The following is a 13,370-nucleotide window of genomic DNA, read 5'->3' as shown; positions in this document are numbered from 1 at the left end:
GTCACACCAGCAAGGCAAACAGTGACTCTGGGCAGCACTTTCAGAACCGTTTTGGCAGACAAATTGACCTTCTAAGCATGATGATGCAGCTAAAAGATAGTCATGATGGGGAAAAAAGCTAAAGGGGAACCCAGGAAGGTGCCTGAAATGCTGTAGGGTGCACAGTTCCAGTACCTGGTGAAGGGAAATGGTGAAGCCATCACCACGTGGTGTCTGGTGTTCACATTTCTTGAAGAATGTTGGAAGAGATTTGGCTGCTTCAGTGACTTTTACCAGAAGAACAGCTCCTGTTGGAGTTCAGCCTCATGGATCAGCAGCCCCAGAACACAGAGGGCACCCTACACAAGGTTTGGGTTCCCACCACTGGCTGTATTCCCCAGCATGGTGTGAGCTGCATCCAGCAGAGAGGACAGCAGAGAGCAGGAGGGGATGGAGAATGGGGAATGCTTCTCCTACCAATCAATCAAAGGAAAGCTGACTTCATCCCCTGCATGTGGCAGAACCCAGATGTCAATACAGCCCTTCATGTTTGCTCCTACCTGACTTCTGCTGGGAAGTGAGCATGCTCTGGAAACTTCAGAAAGTTTAAAGACTCCATTCAAGCTCCTTCATGCACTGCTCTCCCCCTCACAGCCTCACTGGCAGCAGCTCCTGTCCCTGGCCATTGCAGGCTGTTCCAAGACATCCATCCAGTCCCACAGCACCTGATGGGCACTGTCAGTGCCACCAGGGCAGCACACATCCCTGACGTGGCAGGGCTGGGCGTCACCAGGGGAATGACACAGCAGGGACACGGTACAAGTGCAGCAGGAGCAGGAGATTTTACAGAGAACAGCACCACCTGAGCGGGATGCTGCAGTGCAATTCATGTCCCAGTCCAGCCTAAGCCATGAGCAGGGCTCAGTTTAACTCAGCTGCTGGATGCAGCTCCTATGGGTTTGTGGATGAGTGTCCTGCCTCAGGAGTACACAGGTTTCCACGTCTTCTGTGCTGCCTCTTACACCCTGCACCACTGCTTGCTCCCTTATCCATGGACAGGTGTCTCTCCCTATATAAATGCTCCTGGATTAAAGCACAAAAAGGCAGAAATTGAAAAGCTGCAGGTCTTCCCAGGCATTTCAGATTACACTGTGAACACTGACAAAGATATCTTTTTCTAGATCAAAAAGTAGGCAGCCTTGCATGTACTTCCTCACAGATTATTTCTTTATCCTCTGCCCTTCTCAGTGTCACTGTGGGACAAACAAATTGATTTCTGTTATCTTGATCCAAGCCCTTTAAATCCAACCACAACAGGTAAAGGTAAACAACTATGGCATAAAGGTCTTTGCGGGGCCCAGATATTGAAATTGGGTGAAACTTATTAATTTACATCAATATCTTCAGCAAGAATTCCTATGAATCCTTCCTTTTCCTTTGCTGTGCTTTTGACAATGTCAAATGATGTTACTGGGCACATCCTTGCTGAATTACTCCTGATGAAACTGTGCCTGACATTGACTCAAGAGCTCCGTGGGGATTTTCTTGATTGCATGTTTACTCTTCCTCTTGTCCCTCCTGCAAATGCCAGTCTGACATGAATGTACTTGTGAGGAGTTAGTTAAAAAAAAAAAAAAAGGTGAAAAATTGAATAAATCCCCTTTTTTAACCCTGATTCACTGGAGAAATGAGTCGAGTGTCTATGTTTGAGTGTATAGGGCTGACTAGGACTCTTAATTATCTTTGGTTATATAAAGGGTCATTACATTTCAGCTCCAATTAGGAGGGCAAACACTGACAGCTCCTACCCCACAGAGATGAATGAAGTATTTTCTAAACATTATGCTGCTCTCTAGAATGACTGACTAGAACCAAGGAGTCCATTAGGCTGTGCCTTGGTGGTTTTTGTCATCCCAGACAGCCTGCTGCCAAACCCTTCTTTCACACACAGACACTGCAGGGGAGGATGTTCCACAACTTGACAATCTTTTAAAATATTTTCAAGACTATCATGGTCTTTCCACAATGTGGCAGCTGTGGGGAATCTGAATGGGTACAAGGGCTGCTGGGAGAGGATGGTAAATGTTGAAGCCAGTGCACTCTGTGGCAGATGCCAGACCAGCTGCACTGGATACAGATTTCCAGGGGCAAAAGGTATTGAAAATTGGTTGCAGTCACCAACTGAGATGAGGAAGACTTGGTGGCAGGGAAACACAGAAAGAACTGTGACCCTGAGCTCAACCAAATAGTTTGCAATAATTTCCAAAACTTGAAGCATTAGGGTTGAAAAATCTTTAGCCCACCAGGCAGGACTTGAGATGCTCCAGACAGATACAGAGAAGACAGGTGAGCACAGGAAGTCCTCTCCCCCTCATACCTTTTCAGATCAATAAGAGAGATGCTGTTCAGTGCCAGGAAACAGCAGATTTCATTTCTCTGCACAGCCAATGCAATTTTCTCAGAACAAACAATGTGACAGGCCTCATCCCATCTAGAGATTGCCTACATGACAAATCTGTGATTGTGCCTTAAGTCTTAAAAACCTTGCTACACCCTCTCCCCTTCCAAACACAGACATTTATATCTGCTCTGAGCCCTTCCAATACCCTTCCTCTCAGCTCCTCCTCTTTTTCATTTGGAGCTGCCTGTTAGATGATTTGGAGCAAAAATTAGCACTTGGTTTTTGGTAGAATTACACCAGAAACAAACAAGGGGAGAGTTCTCAGAACAAGAGGGTTTTTTAGTCAGTGCAGCTTGGGAAGAGCACTTAAACAAAGTACAATGTACTCACACAATTTTTACATTTAAAAGTAAAGTAGTTTGTATTAGTACAAAATAAATTCTTTTACTCCATCAGTACATAGAAACCTGGGAAATGCATTATCTTGTGTCCTTTCAGCTCAGGCAACAGCAGTGAAGTTTTAAAAAGCAAATATACAAGATATTACACTCCTGACAGGGCAGAAAGGGAAGCAGCAGAGTTTGGTTCTAAATTGAGCTACACCACTATCTCTGGTTTATGTGTAAAAGCACATCCTGACTTCAGCATTCAGTTCTCTCTGGAAACAACCATAGAATCACAGGAATAAGCAAGTTCTAAATGAGAATCCATGGAAGAGATTTACAGGTTGTCACAAACACCAAGTTTTCAGGGAAAAGTACATTTGCATAGCAAATCCTGCAGCATATTCCCTTGGTTAGAGTTTTTATTTAAACAACTACATGTGCAGGGTATTTTTTTTAAAAAAATGCACTTCTTTCCTTACCTCCAGCTAATTAAAAGGCATTTACCATTTCTCAGAAGTGATGATCTGTTGCTGGCAACATCTGGTTAGTGCAGCACAGAGGCATGGTCTCCTTGTTCATATAAATTCAGGCAAAATAGGAGGAAAAAACATTGCTCTGTAGCAGAACTCTGAAGGATGTGCAGAGCGCCTGTCAATGGCACTCCAGGCAAAACACCTCACTTGCTTTTTCCATGGTAGTGAAATGATGAAAGAAATAATTATTTCACTGCAAAACATGAAAAGGTGACAGCTGAAATGCACTTATTAAACCTTGATAAAGCCACTTCCTGATCTCCACTTCCTAAAAGCATCCATCACATTTCTGCAAGCCCAGTGGAACCTGTCTAGGTGTCAGAAACAGTGGCAGCTCCTACAGACAGCCCTGGCACCAAAACATGCCCAGAGACAGACAGCTAAAGAGTATTTCCTCTAATAAGTGCATTTCCCTGAGAACTATTTACAGGCATCAGAAATAAAGCAACACCTCCTTCCAGTGAGGATCTTCGTGATCATCCAGCTAGGATTTAGGAATAAAAGCTTTAGAAATAATCCAAAAAACCTGTGGACAATCCTGCTTAACCCAAGTTCTCAGTACTTGGCAGAACAGTTGTCAGCAGAAAGGTTCTCACGCTCTCCTTTATGTTCCTTCTTCCCTGGATTTTCAATTAAGAGATAAGGGGGAAAATTCAGACAGATCATAACCAAAAAAAAACCCCAGGAAACTGAATTCATGCTTCAGATTTCATTCTGAAAAAAAATTTCCTGTAGCAAATAAAACTGCCTCTCACAAGAGGAGGTGGTTCAGCAGCACCAGACATAGAAAATCTTCCATTTGGATATGCATATTTTGGAGATCTGGAGTGCAGTTCCTTAGGGCTGGATGCGTTCAGGACTTTCCTTGTTATCTTTTCCTCCTCTGCAGTCGTTTCTCGTAGATGCAGGTTTTGGGGCGCAGAGCTGTTGAGGAAAATGAAGGGCTGCTTTAGGACTGTGCACTAACAGTGAAGCCATGGAGTAAAATGAGGAACAAAAATGCCCATTTCTCTTTCCACCCCAGAGTGAAGCAGAGCTGCCCTCCTCAGTGATGTGTCTGATAGTGACAGTGAGTGCTGCCAGCTTTTCCACAGTCCCATGGAACTGCTTTCCTGTGCAACCTGCTCTGAATTCAGGGTTGACACTGTCCTGAGTAGGAGGCTGGACCCTCCCTCACAAAGGTCTCTTCCAACTCAAATCATTCCACAAATGTGTTATCAACACCCTCTGTGGCTGATACCAGCCAGGACTGCAGAGGGGACATGGGGCAGAGGGCAACAGGCACCCTCAGCTGGTGACTTGAGAGGCTCTGTGTCCTCAGTGCTGGAAAGGATGTGATGGCCATGGCAGTGGCAGCTGTTCTTTACTGGACAGGTCTGCTCTGGAAGCCAGCATGCTATTCCAGTGGGCACAGAGATGTCCAGGATACTTTTGGCAAGTACTGTTAAATATAATAGCTCTCAAGCTGTTTTTTTACAGGCAATGGCATTTCGAATCCTTCTCCTACAGAACTGTTATTAAAAGCCATCAAATAATATCTGTAGCACTTTCTCGAGAACTAATTGGAGAAAGTGTCATGCTCAGGAGAGAAAACCAATCATGAATATACCAGCTTGGCTGAGAATTTGAGATGTATTTAGGGAGCTATTCTGAGTAATTTACAATGAATGACTGGTACTCTTCAGACTATAAATACAATCTACTCTTTCTCCTTGGGAAAAAAAGAGAGGTTGTCTTTTTAATTATCACTTTGTAAGCAAAAAGACCAACCAGAAAGACAGTGGGAGGAATAGAGTCAACATGGTTTCCCCCTTGTTACACTCACTGTGATTCTGGGTTTGCTCAAGGAGCCACAAGCAGCTGATTCTCAGACACATCTGAACCATCTCTGAAGCTGCTTAAAAGGCCAGTGGGGATGCAATCATTTGTTCCAAAAGCTATCAATGAACCTGAACAATTAACAGCCATTTTCAATTTATCTTCAGCCAGTTTCTTTGCTGAGGATTTCTGCATTAGTGGTACTGTGAGCCACAACCACATCATCCCCGTTCAGATTTAGATACAGAGTAGAAACCCACCAGATGATGAAATTTGCAGTTTGCCTTTCTATGACAGAAAAAGCAGAGCTAAATATACATAAGACTTCCCACTTTTCCCAGTTTAGGGCTATAACAATGCTCATTATCCACACTGTGTCTGCAGGAATTGAGCAGAAGAAAAATGTGGAAGACAGAACTCACCCGGATCAGCCACAACTTGTTTCTTTTTGCTGCTGGTGACAATCTCATTTTCATTCATCATTCGTACATCCTGATCCCCCACATGATTGCTGAAAAGATTGAAATCAGTACAATGGCCAAAACAATCAACATTGGGGAAAGTTCTGAGAGTCATGGACAAGGATACCAAAGAAGGGATGTCTGGAGTCCTGCAAGCTCAACAGCTCCACTGCACAGCCACACCACACAGGATTACCCACACAGGAATTATCCTGCCCCCATCCACCTGAAGGTTTTCTTGCCAGTTTTAATTAGTGGCACTCATTCAGGCACACATTCAAATATAAATATCATAGTCACTCTACAATTTTCAAGCCTGCCTACCCAGCTTGAACCACAAAGCAAAGTGAGATTTTAAATCAGAGCTGTACAAAGGGGGTATAGAAACCCTCATATGGAACTTCCACACTGCTTTTTAATTCTGAAAGAGCATTATTTGAAACTTTTCTGAACTAAACAAAATTCATTTACTGTGACAAGTTTTGCTTGCAGGCTTTTTTTGCTTGCAAAATTTTAACCATTTCTTTTTGGGAAAGAAGTAATAACTTCAAAGGTAAATTAAACTAAACAAATTACAGGGAAAAATATGAGCTGAATTGAAAGGTAAGGAAAACTTCACTAATAAAATCTCCCTTTCACATAGACCAAAAAAACCCATTTGTACCTTTGCAACAAAGAAGTGTATTTTTCCTTTTCTCTCCAAATACTGCACAGCATGGGTTTCTATTTCTGAAGAAAAACAAATGTCTCTCAAACTGAGAGTGAAGAAGGAGAGCCAATACTGAAGCAAACCAAAACTTAAAACTATTGATGATAATATCAGACTCAAGTTCAGGTTTGTAAAATACTGAACCATGTGAAAGAGAATAGGCCAACATCACAAGCAACAGTATCTAAAGGCTCCAGAGCATTTTTAAAATGAAGGGATATTATCCAGCATGTCTTCCATTGTTGCTGAAGTACCCTGTATTTTAGTAGGGTGGGAGGTGAAAAAAAGAGAAAAGATGATTGCAGACCAGGCTGGGAATAAAGAGCAACAAAACTCCTGCACAGAAGTGAGGAGGAGAAGAGGCTCAGCATGTTCTCGACTGGAAAAGAGACCATGCAGTGTTTGTGACCCCAAAAACTCCTCTTTAAAGTAGATCAAAGGACATGTGTCTTATAAATACGTGCAAAGGAAGTTATGTAAAAAAGATCTGTGATTACAGCTGGTGATTCCCTGGTTTCAATAAAATAATTTTACTCATAAAAAGATCTGAAGCTGGGGAAAGTAAAGGCTTGTTTTCCATCCTCCTCTTTTTTCTATCCCATTGAAAATTTCCTCAAAACTTTCATTTCCTCAAGGCATTTTCATTTCAGTGACTTTTTCACTTTGAGAAATTGTTCACCTCCAAGTTTTACCATGACAACACAGCCACTGGTACAAAAACACAAGTCCAACACAACACATCCAAACAATAATAATTTATTTAACCTCTGACAGGACCAGTGGCCAACAGCCAATGCTTCAGGACAACAAAAGAAAACAAACCCTGCAGGCAAATATGAACTTCTGTCTTTATTCAGAGCATCTCATGTTCCTTCTGCTTATTTCTAAATGTTTGAATATCCTTCTGAGTGGATCATACACCATTTATCCATGCAAAACTTCCCTTTTTTTTCCAAGTGATGCATGTGCAAAACACTCTATTTGTCAGCTGTCCAACATGCAAGAAAGTGTTCATTTCTATAAGCTTTCATTTTTTCACTTTTCAATCCCATTTAAAATAAATTATTCTTTCAAATCCTTACTTTCCTTGCCAGGGACTGTTTTTTTAGACCCTACCAATCCTGACCTTCTAAATGTAAGTGCATTTTTCACTGAATTTCATCACATTCTCCATGAGATTGCCAACTTAGTGGTTTTAAAGCATCACTCCCCCAAATGCAATTCATTTCTCATTTTAGAAGTTCATTATTTTAGACTGTTTATAAAATAGTAGAATTCTGGCTTCTTAATTAGCATGTGTGTCAAATCAGAGGAGTTTATTTTCTTTAATTTTGATGCTCGGTTTTTTCATGGACTTTCTATTTTTTCCCTCCTCTATGTAATATCATTGGGATTTATTAATCCTTCTCTAAAGAAGCCAAACTTTTTTATTTTGTGTTTACAAGCATTCATGAAAACTGATGTAAATATAAATCATGAGTACCAGGAAGTGCTAAAAGATGCTTGCAAACAAAGCTGGTAATTTGGTCCTTATATCTAAAAATCTGCTTATTCCTCCTCAAGCGAGGCCAGGGACGCTCTGGAAGGGAATTTTCCTCAGCAATACACACGCTGCTGACATCAGTCACATCAAGCCAGTTTTTAAAGCCAAGATTCTTAGTCCCAGCCCAGATCCACTCACGTACCTGATAACAGTTCTCCTCTCCTGGTGGCAAATCCTCTCGTCATCCGTGAAGAGGATGGTGTGGTAGGGCACCACGGGGTCACACGTGGGGAGGATGCCTGACACCACATGGCTCACCATGTCCAGAATCCCATTGTACACCAGCAAATCATCGACCAGAAGCTACAAACATTGAAGAAATAAACCAAAAATCCATCAAGAAATCAGGCCTTGCTTTCAGCAGTTGTCTCTAAAAAGCATTTTGCCCTATTTGTTTCACAAATCCAGTCATTAATTTAGCTTTTGTTTTCCATTTCTCTCTATTTGCTGCTGGAGTTTGAATTTTTTTTTTCCTCCCCAAGTTTTTTATCTTGTCACTGATGTTTCTTAATGCAGCTTTCAAGTAGGTAATTAAAAATGTATTTCATGTTTTACATAATTGCCATTCTATTCATTGGAGTGAATCACTCTTAAATCTAGGAATTAATGAATCTCACCTCACTTCAGCTGTCTAAAACTTGGGTTTGTAGTTCAAACTAGTCTTCCAGGCCTACTCTATAGTCAGTGGAAAAAGGCAAGTGTTATCCTGTCTTAAGACAATTATCTAAGACAAAAATCAGATAAAGTTTTCTTTCCCTGGACAAAAAAAAAGGGAGGACAGATGACTGGCACAGATTAGTCATTTTAATATTAAATGCAGAGTTAAATGAGATGAATCCCATCCTTTGAGATTACATGGAATCACACTTCAACAAACTGTGAGAACACGTTCAGAATGGAGCCAGCTGACTCACCAGGACATACAAAATGCACAGGAAAATTACTTACACCAAACTCCTTCACACCTCTCTGAGGTGTCTTGGCATAATTCCATAACTTGATCATTGACACAGTAGTAGGTACATCAAAAATGACATACACCCTATTCACCTGCAAAAGAGAATTAATTTATATTTAACAGCACAAAGTCCCCAAAGAAATTGAATTCTCATGCATGTTACATCAAAAGAGGTTCATATTTAAAGAAATATAGCTGGAGGAGAGATAACTGATGCTGAGGATGGAAGTTCAGCTCTCATCCCTGCTGATAATTCCCAGATGTTGGCTCTACCCCACAGCTACTCTCAAAAGAACAGAAGATGAGATCTGGAGCATCCTTGTCATCCTGGACTGCCTGGAAATTGGAGGAGGGGGAGAGAGACACTTTAATGAGTATTTCATAAACCAAATACAGACATGTCCTTAGGGGTAAGACAGGCTGGTGCCTCTTCTGTTCTGTTCTATTCTGCACGGAGAGATAATTTCCAAGGGCCTGGAGTGCCGGGACAAGGGGGAATGGCTCCCACTGCCAGAGGGCAGGGTTAGATGGGATATTGGGAGGGAATTGTTCCCTGGCAGGGTGGGCAGGCCCTGGCACAGGGTGCCCAGAGCAGCTGTGGCTGCCCCTGGATCCCTCAAAGTGTCCAAGGCCAGGCTGGACAGGGCTTGGAGCACCCTGGTCTGGTGGAAGGTGTCCCTGCCATGGCAGGGGGTGGCACTGGATGATCTTCCTTCATTCCTTCCAACCCAAGCCACTCTGTGAATCAATGATTTTATTCCATTCTAGTCCATTCCATCTCTTTCCACCAAATATGAATGGAATCCACCTTTCTATTTGCAAGACTAAAATCTCCCCTGTATGCCCTGAAAGCTACTGCAGAAATTTTGCAATTTTTGTGTGAGTTATACTGCCAGGAATTTAGAGACAATCCTCCAGATGCTTGCTAAACAATTACTGCTTGAGGTATTATTCATCTGCCTTTCAGTGACGTTAATGTCAAGATGTTAAGACCAAAGATTAGGCAGGCAGGAAACCAATCTTCCCTGTTACAGTTAATTCCATGCTTTCCCTTTTATGAGCCACTATATCAACTTCAGATCAACATATCTTAATTTTCATCTTTAGCATCCTCTGAAGTTTTAATCCTTTGATGTACAAGAGAAGGTTATATTAAATCATTATGCTGGGTTTTTTTGTTTGTTTTTTTTGGTTTTTTTTTTTTTTTAACTGAAGAAAGAAAGGTAGACTGGATCAATAGAATTGTTTGCATCTGTGATTTTCCATGAGACAACTGGAGCATTGTCTCCAACAACTGTTAATCCCACAGCAAATGATACATTTGATTAAAAATCTGTTCAAACAAAGAAATAAAATGACAATCAGTAAAAGGAGAACAAATAATTCAAATTCTGCTGATGTAAGAAATTATTTTGGAAAACAGGAAACCACTTTCAGAATTAAAAAGGAAAAGACATTTAAGAAGGAAAAGAAAGGCTATAATGCCAATTCCCTTCAAGCTTTTGAAGCTTCCAACACATCAAAGAGTTAATGCAGCTTTCCAAGCAGCCTGCACTGAGGATGGGAGCATTCACAAGCTCCAGAGGCTGAGCATCAATAGGCTGATTGCTCCATCCAGCACCTCCCAGCTCAACAACCATCCCAGGGAAGAGGGAGGAGGGAAAAGTACTCTGTGGACCTTACAGAGGTGTAATTTGCTACAGTTCAAGGACAGAAAACACCATTAAATTGCTTCTGCCTCCTGCATTTTACACATTATCAATTTACCCTTTAATACTGTTATTTTGTGCTCTTCTGCAGTATTTTGGTGTCAGGCAGAACAACACAGAGAATTCCAGTGCCTGTTATCTTCCTTTTTCCCAAGTGAAACAGCCTCTGCAAGTGTGTCTTTTGTAAGGACATGAGCACCCTGAGATGGTTGTCAAATCAATCAGTCATCCTGTTATGAGACACATCTGAGCATCCCATCAAATTGCCAGGATTCAAGATCTGGGATCTACACAGCAGGAGCCTCAAGCATCACACAGACCTTCCACTTCCCTAGGAAATGCAAGCACTCACTGTTCCCAAGTATACTTAAAAGCTTTACCTTAATTATAGCCCTTCATTACAGCACATCATGATATAAATTAACAATTCCTCGCTCTTAATATTCTAATTAATAACTGCCACATCTAGAGTGAGGAGTTCACCAACACTGTAAGTGATAACTTACACATGTCAGGTTTATACCTTGTTTTCTTTCTAAATCCATTCTCTTGTAAGAAATAAAACCACCTTAATTATGTCCATTACAGGCCCCTAAAAAATGTCCTTTCCCAAAACAAGGTCAGAAGTCATCTAAGTTTATCTACTTTTCCTGTTTAGATTTTTGATATCCCAGCTATTAAACATGGGCCTTCTAAAAGGGCTGAATCATCCGTGGCCTTAGGACATGAAATACTAAGTCTGCCATCCCTAATCTACGAATTTGAATTCAACATAGATAATGAGATTAAAAAATAATTTCTCACTGCTGGAACAACATTAATTGTATTTTGTAGAAATGAACTGAAAAGCACCAGAAAGGTGTTTATTGCACAGAACTCCTTCATCAGTATCTTTGTCACAGTGGCCCAAAAACCATCTCTGGAAAATCTTCTGCTGTTGCCGTGTGGAGAGAGGAGACTGCAAACCTGGGAAACCTCCATTGCTGCTGCCTGTGCAGTGCAGAGAGGCTGCAATAAAAACAACTTCTAAAAAGCAGCATTTAGCATCTGTTACTAAAATCAAATTTAGCTATGAATTCTATATGCTTCCCCTTTCCTCCATGCTTCCAGTTCCATCCACACACATGACTAGAACAGAATGAAAAGGGAAAATGTACCAAACCAGGAAGAACTGGTGCCAGCCACATGTGCCTGCCATCAGTGGTGTCATTCACTCTGTCAATCAGTTTGTCTGGAGTCCGGATGTCTCCAGATACATCATCTAAAATGTTGACACTATCTGGAAAAGCAGCAATATCTGAAAAAAAACTTTTAAGCATAAATAACCAAAAACAAATGGATATTTCAGAAACACCATATTTAAAAGTCTATGCTCTTCCCAACTCCATGAATGAGTTTTCACCACTACAGCAGGACTCCCAGGACTGCATAGCTGAGGAACTTGGGGGCACATATTTAAAAGCAGGACAACCCTTAGATGTTCTGGCATTCCAATTTATTTTTAAAATAGGAATCAAGTAACTAGCTACATTTAATTTATTCTTAAATATGTACTTATGAATTCATCAATAAAGTTCCATTAGCAGGAATAGGCTCTTCCCAGCTTTTTGGTGACAAAGTCCCATATTTTTATCATAAACTTGTGCAAATTCCTCATATAAAACCTATCTCAAGAAGAGTGTCTTTGCAGGAGGCAGTCATCAGGCAGACTAGGTTTTGCTTGAGTTTCTCAAGGTCTGTGGTAAAAATCAGTAACTGTAATAAAACCTTTTTTCATTTTTTGAGAGGGAAAGATTAAACTCCCATTGAACAGGCAACCAGATTTTCCCTGTAAGAGAACATTTACATTAAAAACATATATGAATGTTAAAGATATGCAAATAAACGTGGATGGATGGCACTGCCTTCAGAATTATGAATCCTGAGCAATCCAGTTTGAGGGACATTAATTTCCCCCTGTCCTGCTTTCTAAAAGTCTGTAATTATTCATAAAGAATTGAAGGAATGACACAGCAATGCTTAAATTGTTTAAGAAAAGCTTGATTCAGTTGTGAATTATCACATTAAACATTGCACTAAGACAAATATGCTCTTCTGGGATCTTAATACATCCCACACACAACTGCACAGGCAGGAAAGGTGATCATTCAAAAGGAGCTCAGGGTTCTTTACCTGGCACTGTTTTGCTCTGTAGAGCTGTACCAGGTCAGTTAAGGATCCCTGGTTCTTAAAGACAATTTGTTACCATTTCTCAATTTCAAAATGTTTCTTGTCCATTATAAATGTTTCAAGTCTGGGGTGTATCATACAAGACACAAATCAAAATAGCACCTGGGGAAAAGCCTTTATTTCATGGAATTCCCTATTTATTAGGCAGTGAGGATCCTTAGAGACAATTCCTGCAGCATTTGTGCTGTTTATTCTTTCCAGGGCCTAAGAAATGCTCCTTCCATGCACCTGAACTATGGGAGCTGTATGTTGGGGTATGAAGCTTTCAGCTCTTAGAAGACTTTAGCTGGTACAGAGCACAGAGTGCAACCTTGATGAACATCAATCTTCCCAACACACCCCTCATTCCCTCTGTTACATATCCAGGGAACACTGAATCAAATTCAAACTCTCAGCCCTGATCTTCATCACTGCATCTTCAGACCAAGGGTTATGAAAAATTTCTTTCTTGAGGCACAATGAAAGATTCCATAAAAAAAAAAGCACTGAACTCAATCTTTTCTTATTAATTTATAGCTCAGCAAACTTTCTGGTCCTTCCCCACCACAGAAGAAATGTCAAGAGTAGAAAATACCACATCCTTCTTAAGCCTTCCCTTCTCTAACTTTGTCCTGCTTTGTTGGTGCATGCCATTGAGAGAAAAA

General features: G+C 41.0%; 1 protein-coding gene across 9 annotated transcripts in view; it reads right to left on the bottom strand.

Annotated features, from left to right (window-relative positions):
- Nucleotides 1-3,225: 3,225 nt before the first annotated feature.
- Nucleotides 3,226-13,370, bottom strand: part of KATNIP (katanin interacting protein) — a 56,515-nt gene continuing 46,370 nt past the window's right edge. For 8 of the 9 annotated variants that reach the window (XM_053992236.1, XM_053992237.1, XM_053992242.1 and 5 more), the window contains 5 exons: nucleotides 11,655-11,794; nucleotides 8,779-8,880; nucleotides 7,973-8,133; nucleotides 5,540-5,628; nucleotides 3,226-4,223 (listed from right to left, as the gene is read on the bottom strand). In XM_053992236.1, the coding sequence (XP_053848211.1) occupies nucleotides 4,168-4,223; nucleotides 5,540-5,628; nucleotides 7,973-8,133; nucleotides 8,779-8,880; nucleotides 11,655-11,794 (548 nt within the window). In that variant the 3' untranslated portion in view covers nucleotides 3,226-4,167. Of the gene's footprint in view, nucleotides 4,224-5,539; nucleotides 5,629-7,972; nucleotides 8,134-8,778; nucleotides 8,881-11,654; nucleotides 11,795-13,212; nucleotides 13,338-13,370 lie in introns of those variants that run through there. The other variant, XM_053992243.1, reaches the window with a different exon arrangement.

The sequence above is a fragment of the Vidua macroura genome, chromosome 16 (assembly GCF_024509145.1).
Source record: "Vidua macroura isolate BioBank_ID:100142 chromosome 16, ASM2450914v1, whole genome shotgun sequence".
NCBI classification, from domain to species: Eukaryota; Metazoa; Chordata; class Aves; order Passeriformes; family Viduidae; genus Vidua; species Vidua macroura.
Note: the sequence above shows the minus strand (reverse complement) of the source record. Positions and strands in the feature narration are given on the sequence as shown.